The sequence below is a fragment of the Bos mutus genome, chromosome 4 (genome assembly GCF_027580195.1).
Source record: "Bos mutus isolate GX-2022 chromosome 4, NWIPB_WYAK_1.1, whole genome shotgun sequence".
Classification (NCBI taxonomy): domain Eukaryota; kingdom Metazoa; phylum Chordata; class Mammalia; order Artiodactyla; family Bovidae; genus Bos; species Bos mutus.
The window spans coordinates 106,190,550-106,215,074 of NC_091620.1; the positions used below are offsets into that span (position 1 = coordinate 106,190,550).

A 24,525-nucleotide genomic window follows, 5' to 3' on the forward strand; every position below is an offset into this window, starting at 1 on the left:
TTTATTAAGTATTATAACAACAGCAGGATTACTGTACTAGGTAAATATTCATTTAGAAGGTCTGAGGAAATGCACACTGGGATGGGTAAAGCAAAGTTCTCATATCAATGTAATTAAAACTACACAGGAGAAAACATCAGTAAACAGGTTAACATAAAAGAAACCTAATTTTAAAAATGAGTGATACAAAAACAAATAGTTCTGAGTTTAGAAAACAGTAACTGACTAACTGGTTAATAAGAAATTTTCTTTTTTTTTCAGTGAATTGCCTTTTCACTATTTTAATGGTGTTTTTTGGAGAACAAGAGTACTTAATGTATTTATTTTTGGTCGCTCGGCATGTAGGATCCTAGCGCCCCCCCTGGGGCTGAAGCTACGCCGCACTGGAAGGGTGGAGTTTTACCCACTGGGCCACAAGACAAGACCTCAAATTTTCTACATTTTTGGCTTTAAATCAATTGGTGTTTCGGTTTGGCTTTGGGGCCTATTTACTTAAGAGAGGTGATTGATAATTAATAGTGTTTTAATATTAACTATAAGAATTATTCCCTGTCACTTTAGAACGATTTATATTTCTCACGAAACAAAGAAAAATGATGCAGATTTTGGCAAACAAATTTTAACTCTCTTGGAAGAAAGGTTCTAAATTAATAATAGGAAATACTACTGTTGCTGCTAAGTCGCTTCAGTCGTGTCCGACTCTGTGCGACCCCATAGACGGCAGCCCACCAGGCTCCCCTGTCCCTGGGATTCTCCAGGCAAGAACACTGGAGTGGGTTGCTATTTCCTTCTCCAATGCACGAAAGTGAAAAGTCAAAGTGAAGTCGCTCAGTTGTGTCTGACTCCTAGCGACCCCGAGGACTGCAGCCCACCAGGCTCCTCCATCCATGGGATTTTCCAGGCAAGAGGACTGGAGTGGGGTGCCACTTAGGAAATACTACTATCATCACAAAATACAATCTTTTATAGGAATATCTTATTTTACAGGGGAGCCTGGCATGCTGCAGTCCATGAGATTGTAAAAGAGTCGGACACGACTTAGCAACTGAACAACAACAATTATAGAATCCATTGACAGAGCAAAGAAGTTATTTCCTTCAGTAAGACAATAAATTACTTTTAAACACAAAATATTAATACCCCACTTTCTTTGTTTTAAGTATAACACCTAGTCAGCTGAAGATTCACTCAAAACATTCATTTCAGACCTTTCTTGTTCAAGTGTTCAGATCAGTTCAGTTCAGTCGCTCAGTAGTGTCCGACTCTTTGGGACCCCATGAACCGCAGCACGCCAGGCCTCCCTGTCCATCACCAACTCCTGGAGTTCACTCAAACCCATGTCCTTTGAGTCAGTGATGCCATCCAACCATCTCATCCTCTGTCGTCCCCTTCTCCTCCTGCCCTCAATCTTTCCCAGCATCAGGGTCTTTTCAAATCAGTCAGATCTTTGCATCAGGTGGCCAAAGTATTGGAGTTTCAGCTTCAAAATCAATCCTACCAATGAACACCCAGGACTGATCTCCCTTAGGATGGTCTGGTTGGATCTCCTTGCAGTCCAAAGGACTCTCAAGAGTCTTCTCGAACGTGTTATGGGAATACAAATAAGGTTACTCTGGTAAGATGTGATCCCTAACCACATAGAAAGAGATGATAATGAAGGTGTGGCTTCCTATTTAAACAAATCAATTTAGTTCCTCTGAAGGTGTGGCTTTCTATCTACATAAATCAGTTTTATTTATCAGTCCTCTATTTAAATAAATTAGTTCCTCTTGGGAAACATCTTCGGATATCAATATGTTCTTAGAATTATAAAAGAAATATTACTACTATTGGTTTCACTGGAGATTCACAAATGATTTTCAACATGGTTTATTATTTCTAGATAAGACCCTAAAAGTAATACAAACTTAAACCTGAAAAAAATCAAAGCCAGTCGTTAGTATTTAACTTTCTGAAAAAAATAAAATTAGATTTCATTGATTTTGGCACTCATATTTTTTAGTCTACTTTTATTTCTACTGCCAATCCTCTGTATCATCCCCAATTTGTTGCATCAGTAGCTAGATAAGGATTAATCAAAATCTTTTAAGATACTTATAGCTCAAGATGATGAAAGCTCGGACATAAAATATGAACATCTGAGGCTCTGGTGTGTATCCAATTATCCCAAGAGGATGTTTAACCCTCTCTGAGAGATTCCACAGGTCTAGATGGCACTCAAGAACCTATGTTTTTAGACAACACATTTTGAGAGACATTGATCTCCACAATCACCATCATTGCAGGATCCAAGTTCCTATTCTCTCTCCTACCACTGTCATTTTCAGAAGAGCCAGAACTACTATCATTTGTCTTGATATGTCTCAAGTGAAACTATATGCTGATCTCCATAGTACATATTGTCAAATGATATATACCATGTTTCTGATCACTATCCATGAGCTAGACAGATGAATGGATATATACAAAGGAAGACAGATAATAGATAACAGACCCATCCACCTATTTATCTAATATACATTAAAGAAATATATTCTGACTACAAATCAGAAAGTAATTCAAATGTCTTAACATTTTCCACATCTGAGACACACTCTGAAATTCTGTTCTAAAAAATCAAAAGAAAGCTACCAATGAAAGAAATTCCCAGAAACATTTCCCAGAAGATTTTAGATGTTAACAGTAGCTGGTTTACCTGCCGTCTCGCTGAGCAGCACCGCCTTCTGTCACTGTCTTGACAAATATCCCCAGCTTTTCAAGGCCTGCATCTGCTCCAACACCCATTCCAATAATACTTATGCCAAGTCCATCCTCATCTATGAAAAAGGAAAAAAGTGAACAACCTTAATTTTACACTCATCCATAATTAGCTTCTGAGATCTATTTGCTGCTTTTAATTTTGTTCTTTGTGAACTATACTGACATGTTTGCTTTGACAGAATTTTATCCTATGCTGGGGAGCAAGGACGTTAAATAAGATCCCTTAAAAGGCTCGTTAGTTTATTTTCACTATTGCAGTTGGCTATTCATTGTGATCCCTGGAAAAGGTAATAACTTGATTATCGAGCAATCAATCTATCTGAAAACACAGCCTAACTAAATAATACAGTATTTTTAAGCACAGAGCATACATACTCACACATATATGTATGTTTGAGTATATAATTTTAAATTACTGTGATTATAATACATCTGGAATTTCCCATCTATTTATGTGGTCTTCTTTTTCTCTTTTAACTTGGGCCACGTGCCCATTCATGTTAATAAGATGGTAAGTATCTCTCAATATTTTCCTCTGTTCTACTATACAAGCATATAAACATATGATCAGATAAAATATACACATATATGTACATATAATTGAATATACATATTATATAGTGTTTAATTTTCCTTCTTATTTCCTTTACACAAACAAGATCATATTATACCTACTTCTCTCTGCAGCTTATTTTTCTGATCCAATGATAAGATATCAACTTATATAGCCTTAAATCACTAATATCATAACAGTTCATGGTGAGAAGGTGTCATAATTTATCCAACCATTTCTCTATAAACAGGCATTCACTTCTGTTTTCATTTTATTGGACCTTTGAACAATATTGACAATCACATTTTTTAATTCAGATACAATTTTCCTTTCTGTGAACACATATATTTTAACATTAATGAAATAAAAGATACACTAGGTGCATTCCACATTTTTTGGTTAACAATCAAAGTTGTTTTCCGATAGCCTCAAAGTCTTTATAATAATGGTGCATTAGCTGTATAAAAATAGATATGAACTAATAATCAACAGTGTTGGATTGATTAAAAAAAATAAACTGGCTCATGTGCTCAATAGAATGTTTCATGCTTTTAAAAGACTCTTTAGCAATAACCTTTAATTTGCTAAGTATTTTCAGCTAGTAATTTTTTGAATAGGGTTCATCTCATTGATTATTACTTATTACTAGCTTCTGCTTTAAGTATTTCTAAGTACAATTCATAATCCTACATTTTTAGTCTGCTGCTGCTGCTGCTGCTAAGTCGCTTCAGTCATGTCTGACTCTGTGCAACCCCAGAGACGGCAGCCCACCAGGCTCCCCCGTCCCTGGGATTCTCCAGGCAAGAATACTGTAGTGGGTTGCCATTTCCTTCTCCAATGCATGAAAGTGAAAAGTGAAAGTGAAGTCGCTCAGTCGTGTTCGACTCTTAGCGACCCCATGGACTGCACCCATGGGATTTTCCAGGCAAGAGTACTGGAGTGGCATATCTAAATGCTGTCTAATACTACCCCCAGACCAGACACTCACCCTGTCTACACTATATGGCTCCCCTCCCCGAGGCCCCTCTCCCGAGCTTCAGGCCCGCTGCCTCCAAGGTGCCCCCCGCCCGGCACCCTGCCCTCTGCCAGGCCACCTAAGCCCAGGGGCAGCTCCTGTGGCTTGGCACCAGGCTCCTCCCTGCCTGTCCCCACACCTCCAGGTTGTCCTCCACACTTGCCAGATTAATCCTCGCGAAGACTCACGTCGCTCTCCCACTCAGAACCTCTGAAGCCCTGCCTGGCGCACCAGTGGCTAAACTCCTTAGCTGGCATCCACAGGCCAGGCACAGGCCATCCACAATGGGCCTCGACACACACACCTGTATGTTTTTTCTCAGTGCGTGGTCTTGCATGGATAGTATTGCGTGGGTAGCCTAGTATGGATGCACATTTGTGCTTGGGCTAGCCCTGGGCTGCTACAGATTGTTTACCCACTTGGAAAATATTTTCTAAGGATAAATTCCTGGGAGTTGAATTTGTGTTTAAAGGATAGGAGGCTTTTGCTCCGTGTTGCCAAATTACCCTGTGTAAAGACTGTGCCAGTTCACATTCCCGTCACAGTCGGGCGAGGCCTGTCCCCCTGCATTCCTGCGTGTGCTGGTCTTACTGGTCCATTTTGAAATGGGGTGGCATCGCACTGCCACCACTGCACCAGTGCAGAATGCACTTAAGGCACCTAAAAAGGCGTGGGGAAAAAACATTAGAAACGTCTGAGTGGCTGTTACTGAGGTCGCCTATAAGGCAGTTATGTCTTAAAAAGATTTGGCTTAGTTGGGGAGATAAGACATATGACAAATTTTTAGTCTACATATGTTTAAAAATATGTCATTTAGCAAAAGTGTGATGTCTTTGCTCAGTTGTATGCTAAAGAAAGCTAGTACAGAGTTTGATCTCCAGCTGAAGGCACATCCACATTAATTTTAGGCATAGGTACCTCTCTGCTGTGAGAACTGTTGACTAAATGAGTGATCACTGGGGACTTTCCTTCACTCCTTACATTTAGAATATTTGCACACATCACTTTCCACATTTATTACATTCTAATTGTTTCCCTGGTATAGGTATTCATATTCATTAAGAGGCATTCTCGTTCTAAAACTTTCCTACATTCGCTATAGCTTTACAGTTTCTCCCTAGAATGAGGTTTCTTATGCATAAGAAGGTCAGATCTGTGCTGAAAGCTCTTCCTCATTGGTTACATGTATATAGTTGCTTCTGTTACATAAATTCTCTTATGTGTATAAAAGTCAGCTGTATTCAGAATTATTGCACATATTTATCACATTCATAGGATTTCTCTAGAGTGTGAATGTTTATATTTATGAAGGGATTAATAATGCCCAAAAGCCTTCCCAGTGTTTACATTTAGTGAGTTTGCTCTTGTGTTGTTTCAGAGATGATCGCTGTAGACTTTTCCACATTGAATAATGGTGCAGGGTTTATATCCTGTATGAAATCTTTGGTGAATATTAAGTATTAGGGGGATTCTTATTCGTATTCATTGTATTTACAGAGCTTTTGTTCATTATGAATTAACACATATCAAGCCAACGTTAAGTTACCATACTCGGTATACTCAAAGGGCTCCTCTCAAATGTGGATTCTCTGTACTACTATGCCATTTAATGGTTTCTACCAACAAATATCCTGCATGAAAATTATATCTTAGTTTTTAAATCTGTTTTCTCTCCCTGGACTCAGGTTTTAGTAAAATCATCTCCCTTCCTTTCATAGCTCCTCTTGATGCTCTAACTGGAAAATTACTCAGTCTTGCAAAGATAAAAATGCAACTGTGGGCAAAGCAGTATGTTGGCTTGAGCCACTCTCAACTCAGTGCAGACCACTTGAAAGACATGGCGATAACTGAAAGAAAGGTAAAGGAAGAGTACAATCAACCCAGAGATCCGTTGACTGATTGATTGTACAGCTTCTCTGAGATGGCAGGCATGGGTGAAGTCCAGAGCCACACGCTTGAAGGCTTTGATTTCTGTGGTTGCACCATCAAGAACCCAGCAGCCACCGTGTCTTCCTCTGTATATATTCTACTAGGAACAGGCAGAGCACGAAGTATGCAAAACATCCAGGAAAAGATGGAAAAGACTCAAAGGCTATGTTAGAAAGATGCTGACACCACCTTCTGGAGCTCAGAGCTTATTTTCTCTACCAGGAAAAAAGATCTCATGTTGGTTCAGCATTCCCCTCACAACTAGTGAGGTTTGAGCTTGTATTCATAGGAATGTGGGTCATTCAATTTCCTCTAAAGTAAAGTACCAATTTTTCTAATGAGTTTTGCCTGTCTCTTTCATCCTGATAATTTACAGACTCTTAGAATATTATAGCTATTAACTCCATGTCACCTACAATGAATATTTCCCCTCCTAAATATATCACTTATCTGTTGGCTTTGTTTGACAATATTGCCTTCAAAAGTTTAAAATTTTGAATGAGTGAATTGGACCATCTTTCTTTTATAATTTCTGATTTTCCAAACGGTTAAGCCCTTCCTCCCAGAAGCCCAGATGTAGATATACGTTTTCATAAAATATCTTTGTTTTTTAAATATTTTATTATTTAATTCATGTAGTTTAGCTTTCTATGTGATATAATGAAAATGAAGTTTTCCCAACTTAACATTCTTTCAGATAGATGCTCAGTTATGCCAGAACAATTTGTAAAGTACCCTGTTACTCCTAGAGTATCTCACATGTCAAGTTATTAAATTTTCATGCACACTAACATCATTCTCTGGACCTTGTAATTTGTTTCAATGATCAACTGCTGTATGATTACAATTTGTTCTGACTATCGAGGATTTACATTACATTCAGATATTTGGGAAATTAAATTCTTTCACTTTCTTTTCCATACTTCTCTTAGGTCTGTATTTTTCCATGTAAAATTTAGTACTGTATTATGCTATCCCCTCTCCCAATGTAACTGATGACAGTTCTATTTGAATTGCATTAAATTTATATATTACTTTATCAGGATCGAAGATACCTATCAGATATAGGAGAGACTTTCCTATACTGAGTCTTCCCATCCAAGAATGCAGAATATCTATTTGCTTAGATCCTGTATCTTTAATCAAGATCTTCAATCAGGATCCTATATCTTTAATGGGCTTCCCTGGTGGCTCAGCTGGTAAAGAATCCTCCTGCAATCCAGGAGACTTGGGTTCGATGCCTCAGTTGGGAGGATCCCCTGGAGAATGGAACGGTTACCTACTCCAGTATTTTGGCCAGGAGAATTCCATCGGGTCACAAAGAGTCGAGCGTGACTGAGCAACTTGCACTTCCACTTTTGTATCTTTAATAACCCCAAACAACCACCTAGCCCAAGCTCTCACTTATAGCAACTCTGCCTGGACTCTTCACATGCACCAGTGGTTTGCAGGAATACAAGAAAACATCAGACCTCATCCACCCTTCCCTACTCCTAGTCACAAATCCAGCCAACTAAAGTAGATGGGTTTCAGGACAGATGGTAAGGGAGGAGTCTTTCAATATATCATCTATATAGAACTCATATAAACTGTTTTGAAATTTAAAAAATAAAACTTTCCATGAGAATGAAAACTTTCTCCAATCCTTAGGGGGAAAAAAAGGCTATACTTAGGAAAAATAAAGTCATTTCTATGCTATTAGAATACCAGCATAACATTAACATTGCAGAGCTCATATACCTTTTTCTAGTTCCACTGGGAAAAGTTCCAGCTTTTCTACACGTTTTTCAAGTTCATACTCAGCCGAAGCAGCCACGGGGTCAACTTCATCATTCCTCCTGTCATAATCTTCATTGGAGTATGTGCTGAAGACCTGTAGTAAGATGTCAACAATAAGATGAAAATCCAGAAAAGACAGCTTTCTTAATTTAAAAAAATTCTGCTAAGTATCCAAAACTACATACGTTACAAATTTTGTATGAAGAATTTCTTCTAAACAACTGTTTTGTCATCAAATCAATAGAAATGTTAGGAAAAGGAAAATGGAATCAGAATAAAAGTAACTCACTAATTTAAAAATGTACCACTTTGAATAATTTGAGAGACAAGAGTAACCAGCAGCTAATCATTACATGGTTATCAATATTTATCACTTTTTACAGAATCAGGCTATACCATATTAGCAGCAATAAAACTAAGGTAAAGCATCTTGAGCATGCTGCTAGAGCAAATGCCCATGCGGAATCCATTTCATGCCTGTCTTGTGGAAGCCCTGGTGTTGTAGTGTGCTGGTACTAGAATTATATGGAAACACAGAATCACCGAAACTGACTTCTGTTCTATACTGTACCGGGCAGTGTTAAGCTCTCATTTGTCATCTCTCATTTTACTTGCATGCAAATATACATTAAATTCTCATTGAACATTTTAATGAAATCACTATCAAAATATTGCTGAAGATCTGCAGAAAAAATAGAATATTGGTACGTCTTTCTTCCTGACCTAAGTCATTCAAAAGATCATTATATGTGGTCTTCAAATGTAGCCATAAGGAACTTATTGTCCTTATTTCTGCTGAAATATTTGATTTATTTTAAAAGTAACTGGAACTTGGTTTATAATCCCTCACTTAATACATTGAAGAATATTTAAAAGAAAGAAATATATAATTCATCAAACCAAATTAATTTACATGATAAAAACTGACATTTTCAATTAAATTCAATAGTTATAAAGTATTCAAACTGTGCCTGACAAAACTCTGTCATGTCCTCCAAAACTTAAAATCTCAGAGTGAGCAGTTTTTTAAAAAATATACATAAAAAGTGACAATAAACGTAGAAAGCAGGACTGAAGGTCAGAGATGGAAGAAATCAAGCCTATTGTCTATAAAGCCGGCCCTGCTAGTCCAGATGTGGTTTACATTCATATTACTGGAAAACTGGCAGCTCTTACATGCTATATATGGTAATCTATAAACCAGAAATACATATTGGATACACGGAAACAGATGTAGTGTGGTTCCTAATTCTACACACTTCTCAAAATCATGTCATTTATAGTCTTTGTTCCTGACTTTCAACATGTTTTCATAGCCATGTACCATTCACAGTTGGTCTTTACCACATTTCTCCACCAAAATAAACATTTCTGCATCAAAAGGAACACTTCTAGACTATGGGGTTCATATCTTTTAAATTTATCTTTTCATAAAATATGCTTCCTATGCCCCTTCCATAGAACCTTCTAGTGTTTTTCTTAAATTGTCAGGTTTATGACTTTATCTAAGATAGCCTTTTTGATCTTTCACTTCCCTTATATGTTTTGGTAATCATTAATTCATATATATTCATGCATCAAAAATGTATACAGTACCAGCTCTATGCTAGACATTATGCTAGACACAAAAGAAAGCACAATCTCAAGAAGCTCACAGTTTAGTAGGAAGACAGAAATAAAAATAAACAACTACCACATATGTGATAATTGATGTGACAAAAGAATATACCAAGCAATTTTTTTATCATTCAGAGAAAGGGAATAATTTCATGGAAGGGGAACTATCTGAGCTGAATCCTAAAGAATAAACAAGGATTCATATATTCAAATGTAGAAGAAGTGAAATATGTATTTCAAATATAAGACACTATAAAAAATCTGTATCTTCTGGAAAACATGGACAATTGAACGGATCACAATATAGCATGCCTAGATAAACAAACTTTAATAACACACACAAAAGGTAATTGGATCTGGAACATACATGTCCTGGAAACTATTGGCAGTGATGATTGGAAATTATTCCATTAATGTCTGCCACTCTACTTTTGCTAATAGGTTCAATTATATGATTGCTAAACAAAGATTCAAATGACATTAATACCACAACATAACTCAATTTTACTCCTGCATTTAATACGTTTAAAACAGAATGTATATGTATTTTTATATATGTATATAAGTGTATGTATGTGTATATACACTGGAAGTGAGAAATAGATTTGAGGGACTAGATCTGATAGACAGAGTGCCTGATGAACTATGGACGGAGGTTTGTGACATTCTACAGGAGACAGGGATCAAGACCAACTCCAAGAAAAAGAAATGAAAAAAAGCAAAATGGCTGTCTGGGGAGGCCTTACAAATAGCTGTGAAAAGAAGAGAAGCAAAAAGCAAAGGAGAAAAGGAAAGATATACCCATTTGAATACAGAGTTCCAAAGAATAGCAAGGAGAGATAAGAAAGCCTTCCTCAGCAATCAATGCTAAGAAATAGAGGAAAATGATAGACTGGGGAAGACTAGAGATCTCTTCAAGAAAATTAGAGATACCAAGGGAACACTTCATGCAAAGATGGGCTCAATAAAGGACAGAAATGGTATGGATCTAACAGAAGCAGAAGAAATTAAGAAAAGGTGGCAAGAATACACAGAAGAAATATACAAAAAAGATCTTCATGAACCAGATAATCATGAAGGTGTGATCACTCACCTAGAGCCAGACATCCTGGAATGTGAAGTCAAGTGGGCCTTAGGAAGCATCACTACGAACAAAGCTACAGGAGGTGATGGAATTCCAGTGGAGCTCTTTCAAATCCTGAAAGATGATGCTGTGCAAGTGCTGCACTCAATATGCCAGCAAATTTGGAAAACTCAGCAGTGGCCACACAACTGGAAAAGGTCAGTTTTCATTCCAATCCCAAAGAATGGCAATGCCAAAGAATACTCAAACTACCAAATAATTGCACTCATCTCACATGCTAGTAAAGTAATGCTCAAAATTCTCCAAGCCAGGCTTCAGCAATACGTGAACCGTGAACTTCCAGATGTCAAGCTGGATTTAGAAAAGGCAGAGGAACCAGAGATCAAATTGCAAACATCCACTGAATCGTGGAAAAAGCAAGAGAGTTCCAGAAAAACATCTATTTCTGCTTTCTTGACTATGCCAAAGCCTTTGACTGTGTGGATCACAATAAACTGTGGAAAATTCTGAAAGAGATGGGAATACCAGACCTCCAGACCTGCCTCTTGAGAAACCTGTAAGCAGGTGAGGAAAAACAGTTAGAACTGGACATGGAACAACAGACTGGTTCCAAAGAGGAAAAGGAGTACATCAAGGCTGTATATTGTCACCCTGCTTATTTAACTTCTATGCAGAGTACATTATGAGAAATGATGGGCTGGAAGAAGCACAAACTGGAATCAAGATTGCCGGGAGAAATATCAATAACCTCAGATATGCAGATGATACCACCCTTATGGCAGAAAGTGAAGAAGAACTAAAGAGCCTCTTGATGAAAGTGAAAGAGGAGAGTAAAAAGGTTGGCTTAAAGCTCAACATTCAGAAAACTAAGATCATGGCATCCAGTCCCATCAGTTCAGTTCAGTTCAGTCACTCAGTCATGTCCAACTCTTCGCAACCCCATGAATCTCAGCACGCCAGGCCTCCCTGTCCATCACCAACTCCCGGAGTTTACTCAAACTCATGTCCATCGCGTCGGTGATGCCATCCAGCCATCTCATCCTTTGTCATCCCCTTCTCCTCCTGCCCCCAATCCCTCCCAGCATCAGGGTCTTTTCCAATGAGTCAACTCTTGGCATGAGGTGGCCAAAGTATTGGAATTTCAGTTTCGACATCAGTCCTTCCAATGAACACCCAGGACTGATCTCCTTTAGAATGGACTGGTTGGATCTCCTTGGAGTCAAAGGGACTCTCAAGAGTCTTCTCCAACACCACAGTTCAAAAGCATCAATTCTTCGCGGCTCAGCTTTTTTCACAGACCAACTCTCACATCTGGTCCCATCACTTCATGGCACATAGATGGAGAAACAGTGGAAACAGTAGCTGACTTTATTTTGGGGGGCTCCAAAATCACTGCAGATGGTGATTTCAGCCATAAAATTAAAAGACGCTTACTCCTTGGAAGGAAAGTTATGACCAACGTAGACAGCATATTAAAAAGCAGAGACGTTACTTTGCCAACAAAGGTCTGTCAGTCAAAGCTATGGTTTTTCCAGTAGTCATGTATGGATGTGAGAGTGGGACCATAAAGAAAGCTGAGTGCCAAAGAATTGATGCTTTTGAACTGTGGTGTTGGAGAAGACTCTTAAAGAGTCCCTTGGACTGCAAGGAGATCCAATCAGTCCATCCTAAAGGAGATCAGTCCTGGGTGTTCATTGGAAGGACTGATGTCGAAACTGAAACTCCAGTACTTTGGCCACCTGATGTGAAGAGTTGACTCACTGGAAAAGACCCTGATGCTGGGAAAGATTAAGGGCAGGAGGAGAAGGGGACAACAGAAGATGAGATGGCTGGATGGCATCACCGACTCAAGGGACATGAGTTTGAGTAAACTCCAGGAGTTGGTGATGGACAGGGATGTCTGGAGTCCTGTAGTTCTTGGGGTCACAAAGAGTTGGATATGACTGAGCGACTGAACTGAACTGTGAGTGTATACACACACACCTGCTAGCAAATATTCTTCCCCAAAATGGCTGGTTTATTAAGTTCATTTAGGGATATCCCAAAATTAAATAAAACAAACAGAAAACTAACTATATAACTACAGACTGGAAAATAATATATTAAATAATGTTTGAGGCATCTAGCAATCAGAGGACCATATCACCATCTCATTCTGTAGAGAACAAATAATGTAATATCCTCTCATCCTCAGCCTGTTCATTGTCTGGTAAATTATGTGGGCACCCTTATAAATACAAGGAAAAAAAATGCCAGAATTCATTATTCATGAATTAAGCTTTTGTTTACCTGGAGAATCCAAGAGGTTAAATAGAAAAATTTAGAACTAACAAGAGTTCAGTGATTTCTACATTCCCTTACTCATGTAAAAAAATCATTCTCTTAAACTTATGCAAGCCAAACTTGGGCTACTGCTACTATAAATGAAGAGGATAATTACAAGAAAAGCAAGTGTGTTTCTAGAAATGTAGTTCCCTAACTATTATATCTGTGATAAATTATCATACAACCTCAAATTTATTGTGAGACCTACAGATAGAAAATACTAATGTTGTTTTAAAGAAATTAAAAGTGTTGTCTTGCCTTTGGGAAAAAAAAAAAAAAAAAGAGTTCAGTGAAAACAGAATTTGGAAACTGACCAAAAAATCCATAGTCATTTTACAAAATATAATAGACAAGATCATAAATTATAAAATTAGTGATTATAAATGTACAACGGTATCCTTATCTTTAAAACGTAAGTGAAAATTTTAAAAAGCCCTGAGTAAGTGTAATGCCATTCTATGTTCTTGGATTAAAATTATTAATATTGTAAAATCACCTATGATCCTAAATTAGTGTAAATGTCTGTTTGCCCCAATTTAATTTATGAATACAGGGCAATCAAAATAGAAATTCCACTAACATTATTCCTGGAAACTAGGAAGCTGTTTGCAAACTAAGAATAAGAATGGAAACAGACCTTATCAGATATCAGAAGAGATAATAAAACCTCATTTATTAAGGCAATATACTTTGCCCAAAGACAGATCTATTTTTGTACTTTCTGCTTCTCTCCTCTACTTTTCTATTCAAATTAGTTTGGGTGATCTATTCAAAAAATAGTAGGGAAAGAATGAGATATCTTCCTGGAAAAAAAACTCCTATTTCATATGATTAACAAAAGTAAAATTTACATTGGCTAAGGACAAAAAAATAATAAATTATTAAACTGCTAAAGTTCAAATTACCAAACAATTACATGCATTTCTCATGCTAGTAAGGTTACACTCAAAATCCTTCAAGTTAGGCTTCAGCAGTATGTGTAGCAAGAACGTCCAGTTGTACAAGCTGGGTTTAGAAAAGGTAGAGGAACCAGGGAACAAACTGCCAACATTCGCTGGACGACAGCGGAAGCAAAGGAATTCCAGAAAAACAATTATTTCTGCTTCATCAACTATGAGAAAGTCTTTGACCACGTGGATCATAACAAACCATGGAAAATCCTTAAAACAGATGGGAATATCAGACCACCTTACCTGCCTCTGAGAAACCTTCTTGCGGGGCAAGAAGTAACTGTTAGAACCTTACATGGAACAAACGACTGGTTCAAAATTGGGAAAGGAGTTAAGACAAGGCTGTATATTGTCACTCTGTTTATTTAACTTATAAGCAGAGTACATCATGAGAAATGCCAGGTTGGATGAGCCATAAGATGAAATCAAGATTGCTGGGAGAAATATCATCAGCTTCACATATGCAGATGATACTATTCTAATGGCAAAAAAAAAAGGAACTAAAGAACCTCTCAGTGAGGATAAAAGAGGAGAGTGAAAAAGCTGGCTTAAAACTCAACATTAAAAAAAAAAAAACTAAGATCACGGCATTTGTTCCCATCATTTCACAGCAAATAGATGGGGAAAAAGTGGAAACAGTGACACACAGATTTTCTTTTCTTGAGCTCCAAGATCATCACAGATGGTGACTGCAACCATGAAATTAAAAGACGCTTGCTTCTTGGAATGAAAACTATGACAAACCTAGACAGAGTATTTAAAAGCAAAGACATCACTATGCAGATAAAGGGTCCATCTAGACAAAGTCATTGTTTTTCCAGTAGTCATGTATGGACGTGAGTGTTGGACCATGAGAAGGCTGAGCACTGAAGAATTGATGCTTTTGAATTGTGGTGCTGGAGAAGACTCTTGAGGGTCCCCTGGACTGCAAGAAGACCAAATCAGTCAATCCTAAAGGAAATCAACCCTGAATATTCTTTGGAAGGACTGATGCTAAAGCTGAAGCTGCAATACTTTGGCCACCTGATGCGAAGAGCCAACTCACTGGAAGAGATCCCGATGCTGGGAAAGTTTGAAGGTAAAAGGAGAAGAGGGTGGCAGAGGATGAGACAGTTATAAAGCATCACCGACTCAATGAACATGAAGTTGAGTAAAGCCCAGGAGACAGTGGAGGACGCGGAAGCCTGGCATGCTGCAGTCCTGGGGTTGCAAAGAGTCTGACACAACTTATGACTGAACAACGACAAACTGCTAAAGGAAAATATGCAACAGTGTTTTTAACAGGCAAGAGAGAATCTTCCCCAAAAGCCACGGATCCTAAAAAGCCTAAAGAAAATAAACTATTTGATTAAAAATTGATGCTGAAAATTTCTAGGTAACAATATACACCATAATGAAATTATGGGGAGGGAGGAGGGAGGAGGGTTCAGGATGGGGAACACATGTATACCTGTGGCGGATTCATTTTGATATTTGGCAAAACTAATACAATTATGTAAAGTTTAAAAATAAAATTAAATTAAAAAAAATTTTCTTCTTAAAAATTAATTTAAGAAGGAAATGCAATATATTCACCTATAGGATGACTTTTTAAAAGAGCCTGCAACATTAGTGTTTGTGAGGATATAGGAGAAATACTCTTGAAAAAGCAGGGAAAAAGTCAAACTTTGAAGTTAGCTATCAGGATTGTAAATGTAAATGCCTTTGATCCAATAATGTTACATGTAAGTATTTATAGAGATATTTACTAGTGTGCAGATATCTGTGCAAGGAAGTTCATTAAAGAACCGTTTGTAATTCCCCAAGATGGAAAATTATATAAATATTCAAAGATAGAGAAAATGTCTCAGTATGTTATAGTATTTACAAAGATGTAATTTCACACAATGATAAGAAAGATCTATCTCTGCAGACATGAAAGGATTTGAAATTACTTAGCCAAAGCCTCATATATTACTTAACCAAAAAGGCACATGGCAGATATATTTGTATCTATATCCATATGTATCTACTCCTCTATCTCTCTATATACATATATAGTGAGTCAAAGTCACTCAGTCATGTCTGACTCTTTGCGACCCCATGGAATATAATACAGTTCATGGAATTCTCCAGGCCAGAATACTGGAGCGGGTAGCCCTTTCCCTTTCCAGGTGATCTTCCCAACCCAGGGAACGAACCCAGGTCTCCTACATTGCAGGTGGATTCCTTAACAGCTGAGCCACCAGGGGAGCCCAAGAATACTGGAGTGGGTAGCCTATCCCTTCTCTAGCAAATCTTCCCCACCCAGGAATTGAACTGGAGTCTCCTGCACTGCAGGCGGATTCTTTACCAGCTGAGCTACCAGGGAAGCCCATATATATAGGTTTAAATATATTCTCAATTGGTATGACCCTAACTTTAATCTAAATTAAAGATCTCCTAAATTTCCTAGCCATGTAGCTCTTGCCAAACTATAAAACCACTCTAAGCTTCAGTTTCATTATTTACAAAATGGCTATTATAACAATAACATCTATCATATAAAGTTGCTGTGAAAATGAAATGAGACAATCCAAATAATTATGCTGGGTTCAACGTAAGGGGAGTGAAAGCTTTCCCAGGGTAATCAGGGATAATAATATTTCCCTAGATACCTACACTCATCTCATACTCTTATTTACAAATAAGTTTTGAATGTTTCATCTACTATGACGCTTAATGCCCTTGGCACAAAAATCTACTAGACTAATTTGGTATTACAGTGTAGACTGGCCTGCCAAAACCCCTACCTGTGTCCAGAGCAATATAATATCATTACACAATGGATTGTTATTTGCCAGGCTTTGTTTTGCCTTGACCAGGAAGAACCTCAGAGATGAAAGGAAAATTGACCTAGGTAAGACTTTCCCTTTCATCAATATGGTCATGACTCATTCAGTATTCTTACAATAGTTCTATCATTTTTATTTATATTACCATAACTGCTCTATAAATATATATGAATAGTTAATTATGCAAATAGTAATCAAAACCCCATCATGATATGGCTGCAATGCAAAAATGCAAAAAGCTAAAGGCCAACCGCATCCTGTGTCCTAATATTCAGCACCATTCAAGAGATACACACATGTTTAGTTCAGTAACCTTTACATTGTTTCTGTGTTATTTCACTGAGAAAAGCAAAAGGATGTTTAAATTTAAGACTTCTTGTTTCAGAGCCAACAAGCGATATTCTATTCCTTGATCAAAGGAAACAAAACAAGACCTTATCCCTTGCTTTACAGCAGAGGCAGGCTTTTAGGGATAACAGGTTTACAAATACAGTTAGCAATGACATTTCTGACCCTGCAACCCAAAGTTATGAAAAATAAATAAAGTTAAAATTAGCGTATAAGATTTCAACTAGAACCATTCTTTTTCAAATTTCCAGTAATTGGAGCTCCAACACTTTTTCAAAACAACACCAACCTTTTTTCAACAATAAGGGAAAAAAACCTGATTTCCTTTACTTCCTTACAACACACTTTCTTTAATCAATGCAGGTCAAAATGAGTCCAGGATTTTCTGTAAATATTGACTGGAAGGAATCTCCCACAAGGCTTCCCCAAGGTTTCAGTCCTGCCTGTCGTCTGTGTTCTGCGTCATCTCCTGACACATCAAAGAGGGAAAGTGTTCCAGGTTCCAGCAAGCTGTATTTCAGATGACGGCTTGGCACAGCACGCTCATGGAAATTAGCCAAGTATTCACATGCTTCCACGAACGGGCCCCACTTATCACAAGCTTCCTTGGCAGAACTCTAACTCACCTTCACATGATTTTAGCGGCTCTGCTTAAGAGACTCTATAAATTGAAACTGAGAGAAGACAGTCCACCTCAAAGTTTTTAAAAACAAATTTGGTGATAAACCATCCTCAGAAAAGAGGATCCTGACAGCCTTAGAACAATGTACACAAAACTTCAGTTTCCTTTCCTTCCCACACTGACTTACAATGTTAAGAATTATAGTTTCTAGATTGCCTAGTGTGTGCCAGGGAGTATATTAGGTTCTCGGTGCAAACTGACATAAGCCAAACTTGAGTTTAAAATCATCAGGCATTTGGGGGTAAGTACTGGCAGTGTCCAAAGATTCTAAATAGGTGAGAGCTTTCGGATGAATATAAACACATTGATGAGTAGGAGGATGAAAAAACAAACCCGCAGCTCCATCTTGCATGCTCAGTACAGTCTCAGATTTCTGTCTTTCAGTTACTCTGACAAGTAACCTGCATGGAGGCATGCTTAAAGCAACTGTGACAATATTCCACAGTAGGATGTCTCTAACCTAACTGGATCTGTCACCAAAATCCTACATGTCAGAAAAAAAGACCAAATGAATAAGAGAGTTAGACACTCCTACAAAAGCTTAGCTTGCTTGAATCAAAATCTATTTACATAAAATATTTCTAAAACCAATCCACATATTTTCAACATCACTCATTTAACCAATTATCTGTAACATTCCTAACATTAATAAACCTTCCTATGCAGATTTAAAATATGCATCTCTGGAGTGTAGACTTCTAATTAGGTTCTTTCAAATACGAATCCTTGAGTGAAGATCCATGAGTGTTGTACCTAGAGTGCTAACTAAAGACTCCTAAAAGAAAGCTATACCCATAAATGTGGTGGTGTGTATGCTGTAATAACTGAAAGTAAATTACAGACAATATAAAGCTTTACAGAAGTAGTCTTTAACTCTTGTACCAACTGATCCAGTAAATAAGGCAGAAAAAGGGAGAGAATTTACTTTTCATATTTTTACATGAGAAATTCGAAACTCAGAGAACAATATACATGGCATACATGAGGATAACTAATAAACACAAAGTCTGTAAGGACAAAAGGTGTATTTCACTAGTTGCAAGCCGAGTAGTTTCATGAATAACTAAAGAACAGGAAGTGAAAAAACAAAGATACTTGATACAACGGGAGGTAGAGGACAGGCTGAGCAAAAGGCAACACAAAGAGGCCTATATCCTCAGGTTTCTCCAGAGAAGCACAACCAACAGGAAGTGTATGTGTATAAGATGTTCCCCGGCCCAGGGGTCGAACCTGGGTCTCCCACACTGCAGGCAGACTCTTTACTGTCTAAGCCACCAGAGAAGCCCTCATATTTGTATTTACATTAACTAGATTTATTTTAAGGAATTGACTCACGTCATTATAGAGACTGACAAATCCAAAATCTGTACAGTAGCAAGCTGGAGACACAGGGAAAAGTTGCTCTTGGGAGTTCAGGTCCAAAGGATTCTCTCTGCTTCAGGGAAAGTCAGAAAGGAAAGTGAAAGTGAAGTCGCTCAGTCGTGTCCGACTCTTTGCGACCCCACGGACTGTAGCCTACCAGGCTTCTCTGTCCATGGGATTTTCCAGGCAATAGTACTGGAGTGGACTGCCATTTCCTTCTCCAGGGGATCTTCCCGACCCAGGGATCGAACCCAGGTCTCCCACATTGTAGACAGACACTTTACCGTCTGAGCCATACTATAAAGCCTTCAACCTGTTGGATGAGTCCCACCCACATCACAGAGGGCAATTTACTTTACTGTACTCAAAGTCTACTAATTTAGATGTTAACCTCGTTCAAAAACAGCATCACAAAAACATCTAAAATAATATGTGATCTAAAACATCTGGGCACCATGGCCTAGACAAGTTGACACATAATATTAACTGTCACAAAGTCCTTAAAATAGAATAATCTTTGGCTCCAAAAGCTTGACATCTAACTGAGATAATCATATCTAGATAGTGCCTCTCTATATATCATTGGAGTGCAGTAAATTTTTATATCCCCAGATACATTCATGGAATGTACACAAAACCCATGATAAAATTAAACATACATTTTTGTATTATCAATGGCACCAATCACTTCATATTTGTAGACAATCAACAATGAAATATGGAGAGTGTAAATTCTTCAAATTTAAAATAGCAATGGTTGACTCTGTAGAAAGATAAGCTAAATATAAGAAAACTTTTTATGAAAAAATACTTAAAAATAAGTGGAGTTTTATTAAGGTCACATACACAGAAATTATCAGTGAAATAAAAAGATTAGAAAGTCCTACATCTCTTCATTTTGACAAACTAGAATTCAGTTATAATTAGCACATTTATCTACAAATATGTATATAGTTAAAGTCCTTGAAAAATCTTAAAAATAAGCTTAATATCTCCTTACAAAATCAGCTTATGCGACTAGAGTAATTAAAAAGAAATTCCATCATAAATAAATATAAACTTTGCTTATTTTAAACTTGGACAAATTGTCCAAAAAAGTGAGTTTTTCCGGTAGACAGCTGAACAGAAAACTGGGCAGTTCCACAGATGTTCATGTTTTCTTGGTGTTTTTCAAATTGTAATAAACATTTAAACACATCCATGAGAAATCAGCAATGTTCTCTTTCAGCTCAGCCAGACTTTTAGTTTAAATCAGAGACATATGCTTTTCAAACTGACAACCAGTGGCCAGCATAAAATAAACTGGTGGCCTTGGTCCAGTTCCCCGGAGAAGGCAATGGCACCCCACTCCAGTACTCTTGCCTGGAAAATCCCATGGATGGAGAAGTCTGGTGGGCTGCAGTCCATGGGGTCGCTAAGAGTCGGACACGACTGAGCGACTTCCCTTTCACTTTTCACTTTCATGCATTGGAGAAGGAAACGGCAACCCACTCCAGTGTTCTTGCCTGGAGAATCCCAGGGACGGGGGAGCCTGGTGGGCTGCCGTCTCTGGGTCGCACAGAGTCGGACGTGACTGAGCGACTTAGCAGTAGCAGCAGCAGTGGTCCAGTTCCCACTGAACAGGCATCTTCACCACAGGAAAAACTGAACTAATTAGCACCCCTTGGCAACTTTTAGGGGGGCAGGATAATCTCCTAGAGAAATAACTTTCCATTCACAGAAAGTAATACTCTTGTACAGATGCAACAGGTCGAGCCAGTAAGTCAGAGTTCTGTTCTCGGATTTGTCTTAGCGGTTAGTATTTACTTCTTTCACTACCAGACCCAGCACTGTGCTTCTGAAGGCCCATGGAGTGAGATTATTTTGAATTATCTAAATAAGAAAACAGATGGAGGTGAGTACTACAGCATGTATGGGGTAGTGAGGTTAAAGAGGAGAAAGGGAGTCATGGGCCACACCAAAGAGGGTTTAAGGCTGGGAAAAGAAAGACTTTCCATGATATAAGAGTTAGTCATGTACAGAAGTTTACTCTCACCCATGCAAAGGTCCCAGGGGTGACTGCACCTCTGATATGAGGGCTATGGGGTATCATGAGGACTAAATACTAAACTCTGAGGTTTTAACAACCTTGGGAAGTATACTCCAGACCCAGAATTTTGCCTGGAAATAGAGTAAAAGAAAGAGCCTTGCAGGGAACTTGATCGTCTGTTCAAAAATATCATCAGAAGTAATGGTTCAGGTTAAAAGCAAAAGGAGCCCTTTCCCTGCTGGTTCAGATGGTAAAGAATCCACCTGCAATGCGGGAGACCCGTGCTCAATCCCTGGGTTGGGAAGATCTCCTGGACGAACGCATAACTAACCCACTCTAGTATTCTTGCCTGGAGAATCTGGATGGACAAAGGAGCCTGGCAGGCTACAGACCACAGGAGTCACAAAGAGTCAGCCAAGACTGAGCAACTGGTCACAGCACAGCACTGTAAAACTATCAGAACTTGTGCATCTATCCAGGGAGATGGGAGAAAATGTAAAAACATGGACGAGACTAAATAACAGCCAAATCAGTGTGTAAGGAGATCAAGGAGGTTAACTTGAGTACAGCAGAAGAAAGGAATGTGACGTAAAGTATACTAGAGGTGGGTCAACTAAAATTGATTTCTACTCCTTAAATAATAAAATGGGCTGAAGATCAAGCTCCTCATACCTACTGTGATGGTCTTTTGATATGTCAACTTGAATAGATTAGGCTTCAGCCCCCAGTTATTTAATTAAACAGTAATCTAGGTTCACTGTAAGGTATTCTGTAGATGTGATTAAAGTTCAAAATCAGTTGACTTTAAGTAAGGGAGGGTCCAGTGGTTAAGACACTGCACTTCCAATGAAGAGGGCACAGGTTCAATCCCTGGTCCGGCAACTGAGATCCCACATGCCACTTGGTAGAGCCAAAAAAGAAAGTAAGGGAGATTACCCTAGATAATCGGGGTAAGCCTCATTCAATCAGTTGAAGGGCCTTAAGAGCAGAGTTGAGGCCCACCGGAGGAAGTTCTGCCTCTGGACAGCAGCTTCAGTCTGTTGCAGAGTTCCACCCTCCCTCCCATCTGGATGGCCTGACCTGCAGATTTCAACCTTGCACACTTACATTTGTGTAAGTCAACTGACTGAAATAAACCTCTTAATATGTATCTCCTACCGTTTCTCTGGTTGAACTATGACTGGATACACCACACTCCAAGTCTTCACCACAGGACAAAGTACAGTTATTTGGGGGCAGCGGTTTGTTGTAAAATCAATCTAATGGGTCATGAATAGCATTGAGAAAATTAAACAGAAAAAATATAATAGAAAACATCAGTGTTCATTACAATTTTACTAAGGGTATGTATTATACTTTAAACCTTTCAGTTTGATTTGAACACATACATACACACATGTATGGACGATGTCTTGATGTAAAATGGTTATGATATATAGAGACTAAAACAACAGCATGGTTAAGCAATGATTTTTTAGGAGTATGTGCATCTAAGCCTGCCTGAGAGACAGGGGAGGAGAGGTGTAAGCAAGAAAGGATCTCCAGAAAGATCTTAAAAACACAGACTTTAGTCAGCTATCCTTACCATTAGCAAATAATAAGTGGGGAAGGGGAAGCATGTGAAAGGCATTCTGGGAGAACAAATACTATGTTCAAGGTAGGAAAGAGAGAGAACACCAGAATTATGGAAAAAGTAATTCAATCTACGTAAACCTGGAGTGGTGAATACGAGACGGAAAAAAGTATATAGGGAGAGCTTTGTGATACATGATTCATTGTGTGAATAAGATTCAAGTTCTGTAACCTTGACTGAACAACAACCTTGAAAGAGCTTATGCAGAGGATTAGAGGGGAGCAGAATCGGAAGGGGGGATGAGTTAGAAGCTCTAGAGATCCTATACTGTCATTCTTATGAGGGGACTTAGTGATAGCCTAAGTCCTCAAGGTACTAAGAGATTTTGCCTAAGGTGCCCCTGCTGGCGTGGCCAGCCATTCACAGGACAACAGAAGGCAGGCAGGAACGTGGGCATGCTGCCCTCACACAGGGACTGGGAAGCAAAAAGAGCTGAGGCATCATCTATCTCAGACGGACCATGAGTAAACCAAGGTCCTGGGAGCGGAAGCTCCTCTTCCAAGGTCAGCTGAGACAACAGTGGCATGTGAGTGACAACGGCAATAAAAGATTTATTTTTGCTGAATTGCTAGGGTGAAATTATGTAGAAATTATCTATGAGATAAAGACCTATCTAAAACCTTGTACTTTAGTAGAAGTGTGTCCATCTCTAGAGGAGAGAATCTCTACTTGAGATTTATCACCTTCTGCATGCATGCTCAGTCACTCAGTCATGTCCAATTCTTTGTAACTACATGGACTGGAGCCCGACAGGCTCCTCTGCCTATGGAATTTTCCAGGCAAGAATAATGGAGCAGATTGCCATTTCCTTCTCCAGGAATTTTCTGAACCCAGGGATCAAACCTATGTCTCCTGTGTTTCCTATATTGGCAAGAAGATTTTTTACCACTGAGCCACCCAGGAAGCCCCTTATCACCTTTCCAGTTCAGTTCAGTTCAGTTCAGTCGCTCAGTCATGTCCGACTCTTTGAGACCCCATGAGTTGCAACATGCCAGGCCTCCCTGTCCATCACCAACTCCTGGAGCTAACTCAAACTCAAGTCCATCAAGTTGGTGATGCCATCCAGCCATCTCATCCTCTGTTGTCCCCTTCTCCTCCTGCCCCCAATCCCTCCCAGCATCAGAGTCTTTTCCAATGAGTCAACTCTTCGCATCAGGTGGCCAAAGTACTGGAGTTTCAGCTTCAGCATCATTCCTTCCAAAGAAATCCCAGGGCTGATCTCCTTTAGGATGGACTGGTTGGATCTCGTTGCAGTCCAAGGGACTCTCAAGAGTCTTCTCCACCACCACAGTTCAAAAGCATCAATTCTTCGGCGCTCAGCCGTCTTCACAGTCCAACTCTCACATCCACACATGACCACGGGAAAAACTATAGCCTTGACTAGACAGACCTTTGTTGGCAAAGTAATGTCTCTGCTTTTCAATATGCTACCTAGTTTGGTCATAACTTTCCTTCCAAGGAGTAAGCGTCTTTTAATTTCATGGCTGCAGTCACCATCTGCAGTGATTTTGGAGCCCCCCAAAATAAAGTCTGACACTGTTTCCACTGTTTCCCCATCTATTTCCCTTGAAGTGATGGGACCAGATGCCATGATCTTCGTTTTCTGAATGTTGAGCTTTAAGCCAACTTTTTCACTCTCCTCTTTC

General features: G+C 38.7%; 1 protein-coding gene across 1 annotated transcript in view; it reads right to left on the bottom strand.

The window, feature by feature from the left end:
- The window catches only part of PPP1R9A (protein phosphatase 1 regulatory subunit 9A), a 350,686-nt gene that overhangs the window by 159,660 nt on the left and 166,501 nt on the right, over positions 1–24,525 (bottom strand). The window contains 2 exon segments of the mRNA XM_070369831.1: positions 2,696–2,816; positions 7,998–8,130. Of these exon segments, the coding sequence (XP_070225932.1) occupies positions 2,696–2,816; positions 7,998–8,130 (254 nt within the window).